The 19,100-nt window shown below is 44.9% G+C and overlaps 1 protein-coding gene across 1 annotated transcript; it reads right to left on the bottom strand.

Moving 5' to 3' along the window:
- Positions 1 to 20: 20 nt before the first annotated feature.
- On the bottom strand, positions 21 to 12,764 carry DSCC1 (DNA replication and sister chromatid cohesion 1). The gene is made up of 9 exons (XM_070802988.1): positions 12,471 to 12,764; positions 9,913 to 10,081; positions 7,347 to 7,481; positions 5,992 to 6,082; positions 3,748 to 3,886; positions 3,196 to 3,248; positions 2,831 to 2,985; positions 1,546 to 1,694; positions 21 to 502 (listed from the first exon to the last, which is right to left on the bottom strand). The coding sequence occupies exons 1-9, from the start codon at positions 12,638 to 12,640 to the stop codon at positions 394 to 396; spliced, it is 1,170 nt and encodes a 389-aa protein (XP_070659089.1). The 5' UTR covers positions 12,641 to 12,764; the 3' UTR covers positions 21 to 393.
- Positions 12,765 to 19,100: the final 6,336 nt, after the last annotated feature.

The raw sequence follows: 19,100 nt of genomic DNA on the forward strand, positions 1-19,100 counted from the left end.
CTTCTACGACACTATTACTATTTAGTTCTCTGAAAACTTTCAAATTTATTAATGACTAGAGTGCCAAATCCTAATTAAATAAATGCAATTTGCAATATAAAAAAACCAAACCTGTTACTGTATACATGAACTCATATAGACTACCAAAATATACTAAATATAGAAAATAACACTTTTGTCCTTGTTTACACTGTGTACATGAAACAACATATCCTGAAAGACATAAAATATCCTATCACCTTTAAGAAAAAAGAGCAGTAGTTTTAAAATACTGAAGATGAGGAGAAAAGGCCCCAAAGCACTGGGTTTTTCAAAGTCTGAAATACAAATACATAAAAAAACGTTTTCTTATATCCAGCAACTTTAGTCCCAAAGAAAAAACTGTTGTTCTTTTTAAGAAATGGGTCTTCTTGAGTTATAAACTTTAACACCATTTTGCATTGAAGATCGAGCATATTTTGTGAGCAGTGCACCAATGGTTTGCTTCTCTCCACACAAATCTCTGTGGGAACGATAAAAAAATTAATGAACAAAATTTAAAAAATGAACATCAAAAATAGTCTAGGGAACATAACACGATATTCACAGCACTCGTTCTTTATATCTCTCCCCTAAGTCCACCTTTCCAACAAACAGAGGGGTATGCATTCTGGGGAGAGAGATGAGTAAAGACAGGCTACTAAGCCATAACTGAACTAGATACATTACATGGATGTATTATCTCCAACCTTCATGGTGAGAGTATGAGTCATGTATTATTTAACCCCACGTGAGATATGAGAAAACTGAGGCTGGGTAAAGAGAAGAGAGAGGCCCCAAGAGGCATGGGACACAAGGAGGAAGTGGTGGGGTTTGTTAGTGGATTTTGGGAGAAGGAAATGGCAACCCACTGCAGTGTTCTTGCCTGGAGAATACTGTGGACAGAGGAGCCTGGTGGGCTGCTGTCCATGGGGTCGCACAGAGTCGGACACGACTGAAGCGACTTAGCATGCATGCATGCATTGGAGAAGGAACTGGCAACCCACTCCAGTGTTCTTGCCTGGAGAATCCCAGGGACGGAGGAGCCTGGCGGGCTGCTGTCCATGGGGCTGCACAGAGTCAGACACGACTGAAGCGACTTAGCAGCAGCAGTGCATTTTGGGTCAGTCTTGCAAGTAGTGACTTTAGGGTGAACTCGTTCTTAGGAATTCTGACTTCTCCCCAAATGTTAAGGCAGCGGGAAAAAAAGAAGGTGGCCATCAGAGAGGGGTGGTTGCCTTACAGTCACAGGAGGGTACACAGCAGACCGTTCCTCTAAGAGTTGCAGTTTGCAAGAAGAGCAGAGAAGTGACTCTAGACACAGGAGAAAGGCAGAGAGATGACACATCCCCCACCATCCAGATCAGTACTTATGGAGAATGGTAAGAGGAGAGCCAGCCAGGACTTGAGAGCGCTGGGAAGGAAGCAGAGCCATCAGGGAAGACTCAAAACAACACAAAACGGAAACCCTCTGCTACCTGCTACAAAAGAGCAATCCTCAAAATCCATCTGTAATCAATCACTTACTGAATATATGGAGCAATATCTTCTTCTGTCCACTTCTCTCTCAGAGAGAACAGACTATTGAAACGTTCCTGATCCCCCTCAGGTAAGTCTTCTGCTTTCAACAGAAATATGATTTCTGGTCTTGACTGTCTGTCTACCAAGGCCAAACCCTGTAAGAAATGAGAAAAAGGAGAGCTCAAGTAATAGTTTAATGTTTAAAAAAAAAAAAAAAAAGTGACTCATTCTTTTACCTTATGTTGAGCTCAGCCCGAGGTATGTAAAACCTCAGCATCATGAAGCTGAGAAGCTTACAATAGGCTTTTCATAAAGAGAGCGCCTCTGAGCAGTCACTTCCCTTCCCTTCTAGAATCTGGCTCTTACCGCCACCAGCTTAGTGAAAAGGCTCTCGTTCTAAAGCTCACTGTGAGCTGTCGTTACCAAGCCCATGGGCCCTTTATTGGACTCATCTCACTGGCCCCCTTTACTTCATTAGTATCGATCACCTCTTCCTCTTTAAGCCTGCATCACGATTTCATGCCTTTTCTCCTGACCTGATGTAATTCCCTGGGCCCCAGACCACCCCTCTAACTGTTTCACTGTCACTGTCCTGGGTAACCTCCTCTAAACCTGTGATTCCATCCACCACTACTTGCTAATGACTGTAGTATTTGGACTTCACCTCAAATCCCTTGTCTAAGCACCAGACCTCTTTAGCTGAACTTATATATGAACTCATTGTGTCTGCTGCCCAAACCTGCTCTAAGTCCCACTATCTCAGGAAACCTAGGAGGTGAAAGTCTCAGTCGTGTCCGACTCTACGACGCCATGGGATTCTCCAGGCCGGAATCCTGGAGTGTGTAGCCTTTCCCTTCTCCAGGGGATCTTCCCGACCCAGGGATGGAACCCAGGTCTCCCGCATTGCAGGCGGGTTCTTTACCAGCTGAGCCACCAGGGAAGCCCAAGGGAAACCTAGGCGTCAACCCGACTGTAAATGGGCCCAAGCGATCGTACTGAGGTGACACACGTGCTGAACCTAGACTGCGGTGGCTGGAAACTCATTACATTTGCTACAAATCCTTTACAAACAGGCAGACTGTGATGTGTGAAGTATACTTCAATTAAGTGGGCTTTGTGGGCTTTTGTTTTGTTTTTTTAAAGGGTTTTTGTGATGGATTGAATGTAGAGTGCACCCCTAAGGTAGGAAAATAAATTCAGTTCCAGTTCAGTTCCAAATTCAGTTCCAATACAGGCTTCATTCCGCCTCATAACCTGCTGAGTTATGGAGGTAATCACGTCGCCACCTTACCTTAAGCTGATCAAGCCTAGCTGTCATTCCTTCGGGAACACTCTGTTGCCATACTTCCTGAAACTCAGCGAGGTTGAACTTCACTGCGTTCTGAAGTAGCATCTGTGCTGTAGCTCTGCATATCTTATCTGCACTCAGTTCAAAATAAACTGCGCCTAAGGAAAGGGCAGCAGACGGTGGCACACTGTCTTCTGATCTGTACACCGTCCCCTTTCCCTCAGTGCAAACTCACAGAAGGACACTCACAACTCATCTCCCATCCCCTCATGGAGATCTCGGTTTTAACAAGAAGACACTTCAAAAGGCATGCCAAGTTTAACACACCAAGAGTTAAAACACTTGTTAAAACATTCTCCCAATCTTACCTTCCTCTGTGTATTTCTTTCCATAACATTTAAGACAGTGTTCAATCATTTCCCTGAAAAATTTTAAACACTTATTTGAAAAGTTTTCACAATTTTATGCATTAACTTTCAAACACTATTGCTAACTATAAATTAAGATATAAATTTGAAATACTGGGACTTCCCTGGTCACAGGTTTGATTCCTGGTCAGGGAACTAAGATCCCATAGGCTATGTGGTATAGCCAAGAAACTTTAAAAAATAAAAACTAAAATATACTGGAAAGCTACAATATGTCAGGCCCCATGTTAAATATTTTTATACACATCATGTGAGCATACATTTATTATAAAATAACATATATAATTATTTCTTTATATTTTTAATGGCAGGAAAAAAAAGTGACATTTATTCTTCCCAGTGACCAAAATTCCCAAGTCCTTTTTAGTTGTATATTTTTCAGATTTCTATATGATATTAAAATATAAACAGTCTATGCCCTGAGTTTAGTCCTACCCTGGATAATAATTTTCTTTCCCTTAAAATCTGGAAGGACGCGGAATAAATACTTACTCTGGCTCCAATGGTCCAAGTTCCTGAAGGCATGTACTCAAAGGAACTTTGCTAAAAGACCAAGATTCAGAATCCACAAGCTGAGTTATATGATTCAGAAGTTTCATCTCATAATCAAATTCGAGAATCCTCCAATAACCTATAAATTCCAAAGTTACATTTACTGAAGAACATTCATTTTAAACGAATTTAATGTAAACAAATGAATTGACTGATAAGACTCATATAGTAGCAATATACTCTTGCCCACTGCAAAAAAGAGACACGTCTTAGCTTTCTTTATAAACAATGCTTCTGTTCCAGCTTTTCTCCCAATCTGCAAACTGTGTCGGGGGGGTCAGGTGGTTTTTAAAGAGTACTTTGCATGTGACCAACATTTTGACTTTTTTTCCAAGTGCTTTAATCCTCAATTATCTCACAATAATCTTGTTGCTCTAAATGGAAATGGGGAAACCGGTAGCTGGTCCGGTCATTTTCTTAGAGGGTCACACAAAGGAGCTGAGGTCGCGGACTGGATACTCCACATGGTGACCTCTGCAGCAGGGCACTGTCGTGGTTAATGCCCTCCCGCCAGCCACCTTGGAGAGCCATTCCCGTGCTCTCGAAGAAGTCTACTCAAGGACTATCCTGGTGGTCCAGTTGTCAGGAATATGCTGTGCAATCAGGGGATGTGGGCTGGATCACCAGTCGGGGAACTAAGATCCCGCACGCCGAGAAGCAACTAAGCCTGCACGCCACAGCGAGAGAGCCCGTGGGCGCCAACTGCTGAGGCCCGAGCAGCACAGCTGGAAAATCAGTGCACCACAGTGAAGGATCCCGAGGATGCAGTGAAGACCCACACGCCGCAAGCAACTAAGACGCCAGGCAGCCAAATGGAAGAATAAATATGCTTTTAAAAAAGAAGTCTAGTTCATTCACGAGATAACAGACTCAGGTACGATGCAGACCAGCAGCGAAACAAAGGCTGGGTGTCCAGATATATTTCCCAATCCCTGTGAAAGATGATGAAACGCCATCTTATAGCCAAAGGCACTGCCACCATCCCTGGAGAAACAAGTCAAGTGCACAGCCATCATTTCCATGGGAGAATGTTCCTATTCTTATTCTGAATAAAAGCAATGTTAAAACATGGAATGTGTGATGCAAAACTGAAAAAGAATACTAGGGAAAACACCTATGCATCCCACCCCACCACACACACACCAAATTAAACAAAACGTGCAATACACAAAAAATGCAGAGGGCTGCATTAAATCCATTTTTCTATTCTTAACCTTAATACTCATGGTATCCCTATACCATAGTAATTAGAAGCAGGCCTCCACAATTAAAAACTCAAGGAACCACAACAAAGAACCAAGTGCTTCCAGTTAGTTCTAAAGTTGTGTGCAGCTGCTTCGCTCAGCAGAATTGACCACAGAAGCTCATCTTGCTTGGAAGACTGTGAGTAAATTGAAAAGTGCATCCACCACACCATGCCAATTTCCTCCTTCCTAACACGTGGGTGCAGAATTAAGCTGCTTCTCTGGGCAAGTTTGAGAGGGCTGAGCAATGCACACAAACATCTACTCAAGTGTTAATGTAGGCCCAGAGGCGGCGTGTGGGGAGGGTAGGGGTTGGGGGGAAGCTCCCACTCCCCCACTCCGGACCAGAAGAAAGTCAAAAAACACTGAAGACGGTTCTGCTGGGCTACTGCTGCTACTGCTTTTACACAGGTTTATTATATAAACTACTTCACACTTACTCAAAAGCATGCTGAGTGATCACAAGAATAAATAGATCTTCCAAGCAGTTTGGAAATTCAGTGAGTTAATTCTGAGCCAGGAGTTCAAGTCCCTGGTTTGATGCCTCACCCTGTCACTGTCTCGACATGGGGCCCTGGACCAGTCTGTCCCCCTTCCCAGGCCTTGGCTTCCTCACCTATTAAAGACAATGAAGGGAAAAGATTCCTGATATCTGAGACCTTTCCTGATCAAACGTGGTTCCTCTATTACCATGTACTCCAAAGGAAAAGGCCTGTAAGGAGTGAATCAAGTCACTGGTCAGAGACTGACATCCTTGTTAGAGGTGATCACATGGAGTCTCTACCCTACTCCCCAAAACACAAATATCGTCATCTCTAAGACCAGAAGAGGACTCAATAAACAGCATGCAGCGGCAATAAACAGAGGGAGATGCACAAAAACCTCTCTCTCTCAAACGATGCCCAATCCCACCACTATTGATAACAGTAAGTAATGCTACCTCCAATCTCACAGGCATTGAGAACTTGTAACTGGGTCATTATTTCTTCCTCACTTGCCTGAATTTGATCAAGCAAATCTTCAGTCGTATACTGAAACAAAAACAAACAAAAAAACGCGTTTTAGGACAAAGAATTTTTTTCAGACTTACTGAATTTTGAGGGGATAAAACATAGGGACAGATAAGGCAATATTTATAGCTGAATTTCTTTAGTTTATGTGTAACGATGACTAGACAAAGTCAGAGAAACAGAGCGAATCTTTGTGATGTTGAATGTGGCAATCATTCTGGATACGATGCTGAAAACACAAGCACTAAAATGCAAACACATCATGTGCACTTCATCAAAACGAAAACTTCTGTACTTTCACTTGCCACAGTGTTTTTTAAAAAAGTCAAGGAAGTGAAACGATAACTCATAAAATAGAAGAAAATATTTGCAAATTCTCTCTGTCAAAGAGCTTGTGTTTAGATTACATAAAAAACTCTCCAACAGTTTAATAATAAAGTAACCCAATTGAAAATTGGCAAAGGGGTTTCTGTATAAACATTCTATATAAAGCCCATATAGAGTGACCACAGGACCCATCAATTTCACTCGTGTGTGTGTGTATCTCCAAGAAAAATTAAAGCACAGGTTCACTAGACACTTGAACATGAGTGTTCACAGCACTGTTATTCACAATAAGCACGTAATTGACAACAATCAAAAAGTAGCAACTACACAAATGTTCATCAGCTGATGAATGGACGCATAAAATATGGCACACATAAGACAGGGCATCATTCAGCAACGAAAAGGAACCGATGGGCCCTGAAAACTACACGCTAGGCCAAAGACGCCTGCCAGAAAAAGCCACTTATCTGATTCTATTCACACAAAATGCCCAGAGGCAGCCTCGGGCTGAGGTGGGAGAGAGGAGAGAAAGGCGGGACTGAGAGGGAACAGCTAAGGGGTACAGAGTTTCCTTGGAGGGGTGATAAAAATATTCTAAACTTCATTAAGTTGATGATCGCACGACTCTGTGAATGCACTGAAAACTGCTAAATTACACCCTTTAAAATAAGCACATTGCTTGGTATATGAATCAGATCTCAATAAAGCCGTGACAAAGCAAAAACGTCAATCAGTTGAACTTCTAATACAAATATGGTGGGAGGCGGTAGGGGGACAGAAGAAATGAGATTGACAAAATATTGATAAATGGCCAACAGAGTGAACATGAGTCTTTCTGCTTTGGGGTATGTTTGAAATTTTCATAATATGAACTTTAAAAAGAATGTCACCATTAAAGAATGTCATTATAGCTCTATTTTTAAAATTCCAATTAAAAAAATGAAAATAATAGTCTTACTTTTGAGTGACTGGAATCCTTTTCTTTTTCACTGTCAGGTCCTTCATAGGTATTTTCCATCAAAAGTTTCTTTAACTTCTTTAGTTTAGGTCTACATCTTCTTAATTCCCAGTAATTGTTAGAAAAACCAAAGATCTAGGGATTACAAATACATCATAATGTTTTAGGGGCCATTCTAAAAGAAAACTTTACATAAAATTTCATCCAACACATCCGTCCTCCATTAGAAGCAAGAAAGGAAGCCAAGGCATTCTGCTTTCTGCCGAGAAGGTGCTCATCCAGCCATCTGCTTGAGATGGCTACCCATCTGCAGGTCACATCTGTTTAAATCTCAGTCAAGAAGACACTGCCAACATAATGAGAATGGATAATTAAGCTTCTGTTGTCATTGTTGTTCAGTGGCTAAGTCACATCCGACTCTCTGCAACCTCACGGACTGCAGCGCACCGGGCTTCCCTGTCCTTCATTATCTCCCGAAGTTTGCTCAGATTCATGTCCATTGAGTTGGTGATGCCATCCAACCATCTGTTCTTGTCGCCCCCTCCTCCTGTCTTCCACATCTCAAGTGCATTCTGGAAACTTAAAGAGTGTGCCCAGAAGAGAATGACTAGCAAGGTGACAATTCTGCAAACCATGTAGAAACCACAGAGAAAGAAGACATTTAGGCGGAAAAACAGAAAGTAAAGAAGAGGCATTACCCTAGTCTTCAAATTATGCATAGATGTTACAGTGAAGAGGCAGTGCTCTTGCTCTGTGTTGCTCATGATGCTAAAACTAAGCAGATGTGAAAAAAGAAAGACTTCTATTCAATGCAAGAGCTTCCACTAGGTAGAAGAGCAACTAATTCCTTACTGGACTTGAGAAGTAGAGGCCTGTCACTCAAATCAGGTGATAGTGGCTAAATGACGGGTAAACCGCTGTTATCCTTCTCTTCAGTCTCCAGGATTTGCCCAATCAACACCAGCACTTAGTAGGCACTCAGTAACTGTTTCACATGAAAGAACTGGAAAAAGGCGGAAATGGATCCTCTCTGGGATACACTGCAGCCCTAAGACGGACGGTCAGAGGCGCATCCACTCTCAAACCAGGAGAAGCCGTGATGGACGAGGCAAGGTCCAGAGGCTACTGGAGGTGCCGCGGAGTCTCAGCAAAGCTTAAGGACCAAAACAGAATGACTGCTGAGCTCAGGCACAGCTCACAAAGGGGCTGGACCCAACACACAGACGCTGGTGTGTGCTTTTGTGTTAAGGGGGAAAACGAAGCTCAGTATGGACTTTTAATTCGTTGTCAACATTGAAACATAAGGAGATTTTGCCCCCTAAAAACTAGATTTTAAGCTTCACTTGGACAAAAGAAATCAGAAGGTCTGGCAATGATGGGCTGCTTTCCCACAAGGCCAAGAAGCGCCTACCTACCTGCCTGAGGCCTGTGCACCCCAATCTGTCACAGACCCCCATTCCCTATCACCCCCGAGCCTGGGCACCCACTGCCATTTATCAATGCCAGCCTGCTCTGCTCAGGTGCGTTCCTGACCGAGCCTTTTTAAGCATCTGAAGTGCAACCCAAAGATTCTGAAACTCTGGCTAGCAGATCTCTGTTAAGTTTTACTTGGTCCCAGAACACAGAACTCCGGTAAGAAGAGCTCAAAGGTACTCACAGATGTTTATATCCTCTCCAAAACAACCACAAGACAGGTCATGATGAAAAAAATAACGTCTTTTCCAAAAGGATGAAAGTCAAAATCTCTAGCTCATCACAATCAAAGACGTAACTCTACAAAAGTCAAAGTATCACCTTTACTGGCAGTTCCTCTGTTCTAGCAACATATGAACCACTCAGGTGTCCCAGTACTTTCCCTTATTTCTATTCCAATTCTGCTTTTAGGAAGTAGTTGGTTTGAAGTCAATCTAACAGAATTAAGGTGCTTTGACTGTATGTGTAACTATCGAGCCAGGATAGAAACATGTTTGGTATCTGCCGTCAGTAGTCTCCAAAGTAATTAAGAATTTGTTATACATGGCCACGGATAGTAATGAACTAAACCAACTTCAAAGGTGAGGAACACACTTCCCTCAAAAACATATTTTTTCATTTCCCTACGTCACCTAATGCACTAGTTATAGTTTGAGGGAATCACCTTTCAAAAGCTATCCACAGCAGAACTCCCTGAAAGTAGGCAAAACTTTTAGAATGAGTCGCCTCATAGTAGATTTTCTTTATTACAGAAAACGGTCAGCTTATCTAGGACTTAAACATCACACGGGGAAAATAAGAGACAACTTTACATGACTCCAAACAAATGAAAATAATGCTGAGAAATTTCCAGTTTCATCAGAGAAAATTTCAGATTCTCTGTGATTATACATTTCACACCTCCAGTTTTTTGGGGTTTTTTTTTTGGCCTCAAGCATGGGAGATCTTAGTTCTCCAACCAGGAACCGAACCCACGCCACCTGCGCTGGAGCACAGTCTTAACCACTGGGCCACCAGGGAAGGGCCACACCCTGAGTTTCCAATTGAAGGCATGCTGTCTTTTTCACATAAGTCGGGAAACAGAAGACAGTACCTCAGTGTGAATAATGTTACCGTGTGTTTCTTCCATCTTCAGCTGCTCCGGAATTTTACAGCCAGGAATAAAAAGCAACATATTGGAAGTGTCTGCTACTTTCAGATCGTATGTTTTGTCTTCACTGCACAGAACCGCCTGCTCATCCTTATCACCACGAATCACTAGACTGCAGGAAAACAAGAAAATACTTGGTTTACTGAGACACCAATGCCCAGCCTCATTACACACAGTTCCAAAACCCTCTAGGTTTCTAGAATTTACAATGAAGTCTTGAGGCTATGTCTGGCCCCTCCTCTCACAGGCACCCCACCTCCCCACAACGATGGGCTCCACAGGGGAAGGACTGCGCCAACTGACTCACTAAGGAAAAATAACTCCACACGGGCCAAAAAAAAACCAGAGGCCGAATGTTACCACATGGCATCTTTGTGTAAACCGCTGGGAAGAGGATCCGTAGCCTGCAGTCAAGATGTCACAACTTTCTAAAATCGCTAAAGCAATACTTTTCAAACTTATGAGTGTGCGTGTTAGGGAACCCTGTTAAAAAGCAGGTCAGGATGCAATTCGTCTGGGATGGGACATAGGATTCTGCATTACTAATAAGCTCCCTGACGAGGACTATGCTGCTGGCCATGGTACCCACCCAAGTGGTCCTTCCTGTTTTGGCCTGAGCAACCCCTCACCATCAAATGAACACATCCTGGCCTAATCATCACCCACGCGAAAGAAACTGGGACCTTGAGAAAAGAAGGCCTCAGTGCTGAAAGGAAAATGTGCAATGGCTACGTTTACAAACTAGAGTAAACGATGTCTCTGACAAAGGGTCACAGGTAGAAAAAAGAAAGAAGAAGAGGGGAAGGTCAAAAGCGAGAAGGGGGAAGAAGAAAAATAAATGATGAAGATAATGGAGATGACAAAAACGGAGTTGATTCTAGCAGTCCTCCCTGCCTATGTTTAATCCTCCGGTACCCAATTCACTTCTTTAAAATAAGTAATAAAAAACCTGAACTGAAAGACTGAAATTTTTTTTAGAAAAACTAATCCTACATTTAAGTGAAAATATAGGTTTGTGTTTTTTTTTAAACTTTCTGGTGCTAACAACATCCAATAGTCCTAAGTACCTTCTCTTAACATATACATCCACATTGTACCATCTCTGCTTTCAAATATTTTAAAACAACAACCCCTTCCTTCACCAAAAAAAAAAAAAAAATTAACACACCTTTTCATTCTGGTTTTTGCCAGCTAGATTAACTATAACTGGAAAAAGCAGGTGCTCACACCTGAAGTCTTTTCTCAAAGTCCTGCCAACTCAGCTGAGATGAAATGAAAACCCACAGTGATGCTTCTCCCTTAGTTCCCTGAGAGATCCTTCACTGCTAGCATCTGAAAACTAGCCTATGACTATAATAATGTTCGATGAGTAAAATAAGAGAAGTGAAAGTCTAAAGGCAGCATAATTTAAAAACAAGTGTATTTATTTAGCTGCACCAGTTCTTAGCCTCAGCATGTGGGATCTAACTCCCCGATCAGGGATTGAACCCCGGCCCCCTGCCTTGGAAGCACAGTCTTAGCCACTGGACCACCAGGGAAGTCGCCCAATTTTTAAAAGCCTACAAGATAACAAAGGTGAAAGCCACTCCAGCTGTGTCCGACCCTTTTAGGCTCCATGGTCTGTAGCCCACCAGGCTCCTCTGTCCATGGGATTCTCCAAGCAAGAGTACTGGAATGGGTTGCCATGCCCTCCTCCAGGAGATCTTCCCGACCCGGGTCTCCTGCATTGCAGGCCGACTCTTTACCACCTGAGCCACAGCTATATAATAACTACAGGTGTCAGAGAACAACAGTGCAGAGGAGAGTTAAACAAGAACGCCTAACTCCTCGTCTTCCGGGACTGCACAAAGTTGAGACAGAGAATGGACTTCTGTATGTTTTTCACATGGTCCTGCAGCAAATGTGCGGCGGGCCTAGCATTAGAAAACGGCTTCAGATTCTCAGTACTTGACCCCAAGCGAGTTTTTTTGTTTTTGTTTTTTTGAGGGCCTTCCACAATTACCTAATCTGTTAAAAAAAAAAAAAAAAGTTTTAAACTTCCCCCAAAGTCCTGGCTACACCTTGGGTAAAATAAACCTAAGAAGGCGAAGAGAGGAACTCCGTAAATCTTGACACTCCCACCGGGCGTCACGGTGACACGCGGGCGCTCGGCGCTCGGCCGGGCGCGCGGTTCGGGAACACCCCCCGACTTCCGCGGAGCCGCTTCCGGCCTCGCGCCCGCCCGCGGGGCTGCGAGGTCAGCGCGGCGGGGCCGCCAGCTGGGTGGGCTGGCCGCCCCGCTGGTCCCGGGCGAGGGGGCGAGGGGGCGAGGGGGCGAGGGGGCGAGGGGGCGAGGGGGCGCGCGGGCTCCTCCCCGGACTCCCCGCCCGCAGTCGCAGGCGCAGCGCGGGCTCCTCTCTGCGCGCCCCCTGTCCCCGGCTCCTCTCTGCACCCCCTGGCGTCCCCCGACCTGCGCCCTCCGCCCCCGGGTCCTCTCTGCACCCTCCTCCGTGGCCCCCCACCTGCGCCCGGCCTGCAGCCGCCCGCACAGCGCGGGCTCCAGCTCCAGCAGGCACACGTCGCCGGCGGCCGCGGGCCCGAAGCGCAGGCAGTGCGCGGCGGGCAGCAGCTCGGCCGCGTCCAGCTTGGCGGTCTGCAGTGTCGCGTCCACCTCGGCGCGGGTCCTCTCCATGGCCGCCGGGGGCCGGGGGGCGACAGAGACGAGCCCCCGACGCGGGAAACGGCGCGGGAAAAGCGCGCCGGGAGAAGCGCGGCCTCGGCGGGCGGGCGGGGCGGGCCGGGGACGGGGCGGGGCGGCGGCACAGGCGCGCCCGAGACCCCGGGGGCGGGGGGAGACTGGGCGGTCCGGCCCCGCCCCTCCGCTGCGCCCCGCGCCCCGTTTCCCGCGGGGACCCCGCTCTCCTGGCCGTCGGCTCTGCGGCGGGCGGGCCTTGACATACGCGTTTTGCCCGCATCGTTGCATGAATCTTTCAATACGTGAAGGGCTTCCCTGGTGGTTCAGCTGGTAAAGAATCCGCGTGCATTGCTAGAGATCTGGGTTCGATCCCTGGATGGGGAAGATCCCCTGGAGAAGGGAAAGGCTGCTCACTCCAGTATTCTGGCCTGGAGAATTCCGTGGACTGTATAGTCCAAGGGATCGCAGAGTCGGACGCGCCTGAGCGACTCTCGCCGACCTAACCTTCCCCGCGTGCGCGCTGCCGCTCAGCCGGGCGGGACTCTGAGTGACCCGTGGACGGGCCCCAGGCCCCTCAGCCCACACTGCTCAGCTCTGGCCTCAGGTGGGCTCCCGATGCGCCTCTTGAGGACAGCAGACGCGGCCTTCTCCGGGGTGAAGAACGCGAACATCTTCCATTGCTTGGGCGTTTCGGTTCTGTAAAAGAGCCCAGAGATTCGGTGATCCCTTGCGGCGGAACCGGGACTCTGCCCCAGGGCTGCGCTGTTGCTTCTTGGCTGTTCTCTCGTCTCCATCCGCTCCCATCCCCAGTCAGCACCTGTTGGAAAGGCCTCCCTGCCCAGGAGCTCCACAGGGTCCTGCTCCATTTCGCCTTCCTTCACCACGGCCTGGTGCCACTGGATTGGCTTTTCTACACGTCAGGCGAGCAGTTCGGTTTGATAACAAGATCACCCAGCGAGAGTGGGATGTGCACCTGAAAATTCGACTGAAGATGCCGCTGCTGCTGCTAAGTCGTGTCCAACTCTGTGCGACCCCATAGACGGCAGCCCACCAGGCTCCTCCGTCCCTGGGATTCTCCAGGCAAGAACACTGAAGTGGGTTGCCGTTTCCTTCTCCCGACTGAAGATGAAACCTGGCCACATATTGGAGGCTGAAGCCTTTCCAGATATGCCTCCCTGGAGGAAAGAGTTGCACGTGGTACGAGAAACAGAGAAAAGCAATGTCTCGCAAAGCACTTTAGCTTGTATTTACTTAAAAATCACTCAGATAAGGAAGTTATTATTCATAGAAGATTTATTTCATTCTGTGGGAGCTACAGTAGCTTAGGTGTTTAACCTCACATCTTTTATTAATTAAACTTTTTAGGTAGGCAGTTAAAAATTTCCCCACTAGATAGAGGTACTGTTTCACGTCACACAGTGCAGTCTGATTTGCCATTTTCTTCTCCTTTGCTTTAGAAAAGAGAATAAATATTTATTAAATACTTACTGAGTCAAGCACTCAGCTGTGTATCTCATATACATTGTCTTCTACTATCCTGGAGGAGGGAAAGGCTACGCACGCCAGTATTCTGGCCTGGAGAATTCCATGGACTGTATAGCCCATGGCATCGCAGAGTCGGACACGACTGAGCGACTTTCACTTTACTTCACCAACTTCGTCCTTGCAATAATCTGATCAATAATGGATTCTGATCTCTTTCAGAATGTCTTTTCATTGTTGTTCAGTGCTAATTCATATCCGACTCTTTGGGACCCCGTAGGCTACAGCATGCCAGGCTCCCCTGTCCTTCACTGTCTCCAGGAGTTTGCTCAAATTCATGTCCATTGAGTCGGTGATGCTATCTAAATAAAATTAAAGTAAATAATAAAAATAATAAATTCTGGTAATTTAAAAATACACAGTGTGGAGTTGTGAATTTTAGTTTCATCAGGGTCTTTATGAAGACTAGGGCCTGGGAGTTAATCACTCAACATAAAGGAGGTAGGGGAGAAGCCAGTTTATATCTGGTTTTTGGCTAGGAAATACGTGCATTCAGGCATAGTTAATGTTAGCGTTAGTTGCTCAGTCGTGTCTGACTCTTTGTGACCTTGTGGACCATAGCTGCCGAGCTCCTCTGTCCATGGAATTCTCCAGGAAAGAATAGTTGAGTGGGTAAGCCATTCTCTTCTCCAGGGAGTCTTCCCAGCCCAGGAATCGAACCCACGTCTGCACTGGCAGGCAGATTCTGAGCCATTAAGGAAGTCTACAGTTTTGCATACGTCTTGTTAGAAGCCTTCTACTGATCACAGAGAACACAAAGGAGTATCAGGTTAATGATCTTAGTGCTTTTCTATGTCTGCAAAGACGCAAAAGTCTAGGGTCACTGAAATTCTTCTGAGATATGCATCTGACTATCTAAGGGCCTGCTCATCCAAAGCGTAGATTGCCTCCTTGAGTTTTTTATCCTGAATTCCTTTCAGGTTGCCCTGGCCATCGTCAACCACAGTGGGTTATGATTTAACCCATACAGAACAGGGTGGTAAGTAATGCTTTTGTCTTCGCGATCTTAACTTATGTCCACAGCCTAAAGTCCTTCTCAAGGCTCATAAGACCCTATGCAGTCTCCACACCACCCCCCTCACCCAGGTGCCCTGCTGTTTCCTAAATTTAGAGGACGCACCCTGCCTCAGGCCTTTTTTGTTTTTAGATCAACTTTCTGTTAGTCGCTCAGTCGAGCCGACTCTTTGCGACCCCATGGACTGCAGCCCACCAGGCTCCTCGGCCCATGGGATTTTCCAGGCAAGGATACTGGGGTGGTTTGCCATTGCCTTCTCCAGGGAAATTCACTTTATTGATATATAATTTAAGTAAAATAAATTGCATCCATTTAAAGTGTATAAATGAACGATTTGACAAATTTACACACCGGTGAAACCACCACCACAATCAAAATGCACAGAACATTCTTAGTACCCCCCAAAGTTTCCTTATGCCCCCTGGGAAAAGGACAAGAAATATTTATTTAGTGTTAACTTCTAATTACTTGGGGTTTGCTTTACTCTTCTTTGTCTATTTTCTTATCATTGATTTTAGGACTCCTTTACTAATATACACACTTAAAACTATAAATTGTTCTCAAAGCTCTGCTTTAGCTTCAGTATTGTACACATTTTGAAAAGTTAACTTTCATTATCACACAGTTCAAAATATTTTCTGATTTTCTTTGTGATTACTTCTTTGATCCAAGAATTATTTAGGAGTGCATTGTATTCCCCACTGTATTTGTATATGTGATTTTCCAGGTATTTATTCATTTTTAATGTTGTATGGTATGGCTTATACATGGAGAACATACTCTATGTGATTTCAGTCATTTTAATTTTATGGAGACGTAGTTTATGGGCCAGCTGTGATCACCATGTTCCACCTCTTTTAACTCTTTCCTTCCTTTTCTGTCCTGTGGATTTCTTGAAATCTTTAAAAACGAATTTAATTATAATTTATCCGCGGATATTTTAGCCCTTTCTCCTTGCATTTCTAAAGTAATTGTCATAGGGATTAAAATACGCATCCTTGAAAAGGAAACCTCCTGTGTTGCTGGTGGGAATGTAAATTGGTGCAGCCCCTATGGAAAACAATACGGAGTTTCCTTAAAGAATTAAAAGTAGAATTTCCCTAATGGTGAGGTGTTGTCTCAAGAAAATGGGAATACTTAGCTTCCCTAGTCCATGCTCACCAAAAGCCAAGAACATGCCCAATAAGGAGACAAACCACCGCCACCCCCCACCTCCACCCAAGTTTCCCAAAGGCTTTCTTGAGTGGCCCTTTTCCTGCAGAGACCCAGTATCATTTCACTACAGTTCAGTTCAGTCAGTCAGTCTTGTCTGACTCTCTGCGACCCCATGGACTGCAGTACACCAGGCCTCCCTGTCCATCACCAACCTCCAGGGCTTACTCAAACTCATGTCCACTGAGTCGGTGATGCCGTCCAACCATCTCATCCTCTGTCGTTCCCTTCTCCTCCTGACTTCAATCTTTCCCAACATCAGGGTTTTTTCCGATGAGTCAGTTCTTCGCATCAGCTGGCCAAACTATTGTAGTTTCAGCTTCAGTACCAGTCCTTCTGTTGCAGAAACCAGTGCTCAAGAAACCAAGCACCACACTCGGAGAGTTGGAGAACTCAGGTTTATTACACCGGTGGGCCCAGAGGAGTTAACACTCTAAGCTCTGAGCCCCGAACAAAGGGATTACAGAGTTTTTATAGACAGACTGTAGTGGGCAACACTAGCTGTTAATAGGCTGGTTTAAACTGAGAGGTTTTGTGCGCCTGGGAACAGTGGTCAAGGTGGGGAGGGGAATGCCTGGCCTGGACAGGCACGATTAAGCAGGTTTGCAGGGGCTGGGTGATTGCAAAGAGCAGGACAAGGGTGAGTGAGAGAAACTCCAGTTTCTAGTATTGCAAGTCCCCACTTTCTGAGACTACATGACCTACGTGATCCAGACTTTGCAAGGGGAAGGTGAGTTATAGAGGCAGAAGGAGGTAAAATTTTAACTTTTCTTCTTCACTTCCAATGAATATGTAGGACTGATCTCCTTCAGAATGGACTGGTTGGATCTCCTTGCAGCCCAAGGGACTCTCAAGAGTCTTCTCCAACACCACAGTTCAGAAGCATCAATTTTTCAGTGCTCAGCTTTCTTTATAGTCCAACTCTCACATCCATACATGACTACTGGAAAAACCATAGCTTTTTGCCAACAAACGATGGACGTTTGTTGGCAAAGTAATGTCTCTGCTTTTTAATATGCTGTCTAGGTTGGTCATAGCTTTTCTTCCAAGGAGTAAGAGTCTTTTAATTTCATGCCTGCAATCACCATCTGCAATGATTTTGGAGCCCAGAAAAATAGTCATCTACTGTTTCCATTGTTTCCCCATCTATTTGCCATGAAGTGATGGGACCCGATGCCATGATCTTAGTTCTCTGAATGTTGAGTTTTAAGCCAACTTTTTATTCTCCTCTTTCACTTTCATCAAGAGGCTCTTTAGTTCTTCTTCACTTTCTGCCATAAGGGTGGCGTCATCTGCATATCTGAGGTTATTATTGATATTTCTCCTGGCAATCTTGATTCCAGCTAGAGCTTCATCCAGCCTAGTGTTTCTCATGATGCAATCTGCATATAAGTTAAACAAGCAGGGTGACAATATACAGCCTTGAAGTACTCCTTTTCCTATTTGGAACCAGTCTGTTGTTCCATGTCCAATTCTAAATGTTGCTTCTTGAGCTGCATATAGGTTTCTCAGGAGGTAGGTCAGGTGGTCTGGTATTCCCATCTCTTTAAGAATTTTCCAGTTTGTTGTAATCCACACAGTCAAAGGTTTTGGCATAGTCAATAAAGCAAAAGTAGATGTTTTTCTGGAACTCTCTCTCTTTTTTGATAATCTGGTGGATGTTGGCAATTTGATCTCTGGTTCCTCTGAATCCAGCTTGAACATTTGGAAGTTCATGGTTCATGTACTGTTGAAGGCTGGCTTGGAGAATTTTGAGCATCAGTTTACTAGCATGTAAGATGAGTGCAATTGTGCAGTAGTTTGAGCATCTTTGGCATTGCCTTTCTTTGGGATTGGAATGAAAACTGACCTTTTCTTGTCCTGGGGCCACTGCTGAGTTTTCCAAATTTGCTGGCATATTGGGTGCAGCACTTTCACAGCATCATCTTTTAGGATTTGAAATAGCTCAGCTGGAATTCCATCACCTCCATTAGCTTTGTTCATAGTGATGCTTCCTAAGGCCCACTTGACTTCACACTCCAGGATGTCTGGCTCTAGGTGAGTGATTACACCATCATGATTATCTGTGTCATGAAGATCTTTTTTGTACAGTTCTTCTGTGTATTCTTGCCACCTTTTCTTAATATCTTCTGATTCTGTTAGGTCTATACCATTTCTGTCCTTTATCGAGCTCATCTTTGCATGAAATGTTCCCTTGGTATCTCTGATTTTCTTGAAGAGATCTCTAGTCTTTCCCATTCTGTTGTTTTCCTCTATTTCTTTGCACTGATCACTGAGGAAGGCTTTCTTGTCTCTCCCTGCTATTCTTTGGAACTCTGAATTCAGATGGGTATATCTTTCCTTTTCTCCTTTGCCTTTTCTCAGCTGTTTGTAAGGCCTCCTCAGACAACCGTTTTGCCTTTTTGCGTTTCTTTTTATTGGGGATGGTCTTGGTCCCTGCCTCCTGTACAGTGTCACGAACCTCCGTGCCTAGTTCATCAGGCACTCTGTCTATCAGGTGTAGTCTCCCTTGAATCTAGTTGTCACTTCCAGTGTGTAATCCTGAGGGATTTGATTAGGTCAGTGGTCTGGTGTCCTTTAGTGTAGTTGCAAAGGAAAACCACGCGGTGGCAGCATATCCCAAGGTTGAGTCTTTCTGACACAAGGTCAAGAACTCGGGGATGAGCTGGGCTGAGACAGGAGGACCTC

The sequence above is a fragment of the Bos indicus genome, chromosome 14, assembly GCF_029378745.1.
Source record: "Bos indicus isolate NIAB-ARS_2022 breed Sahiwal x Tharparkar chromosome 14, NIAB-ARS_B.indTharparkar_mat_pri_1.0, whole genome shotgun sequence".
NCBI classification, from domain to species: Eukaryota; Metazoa; Chordata; class Mammalia; order Artiodactyla; family Bovidae; genus Bos; species Bos indicus.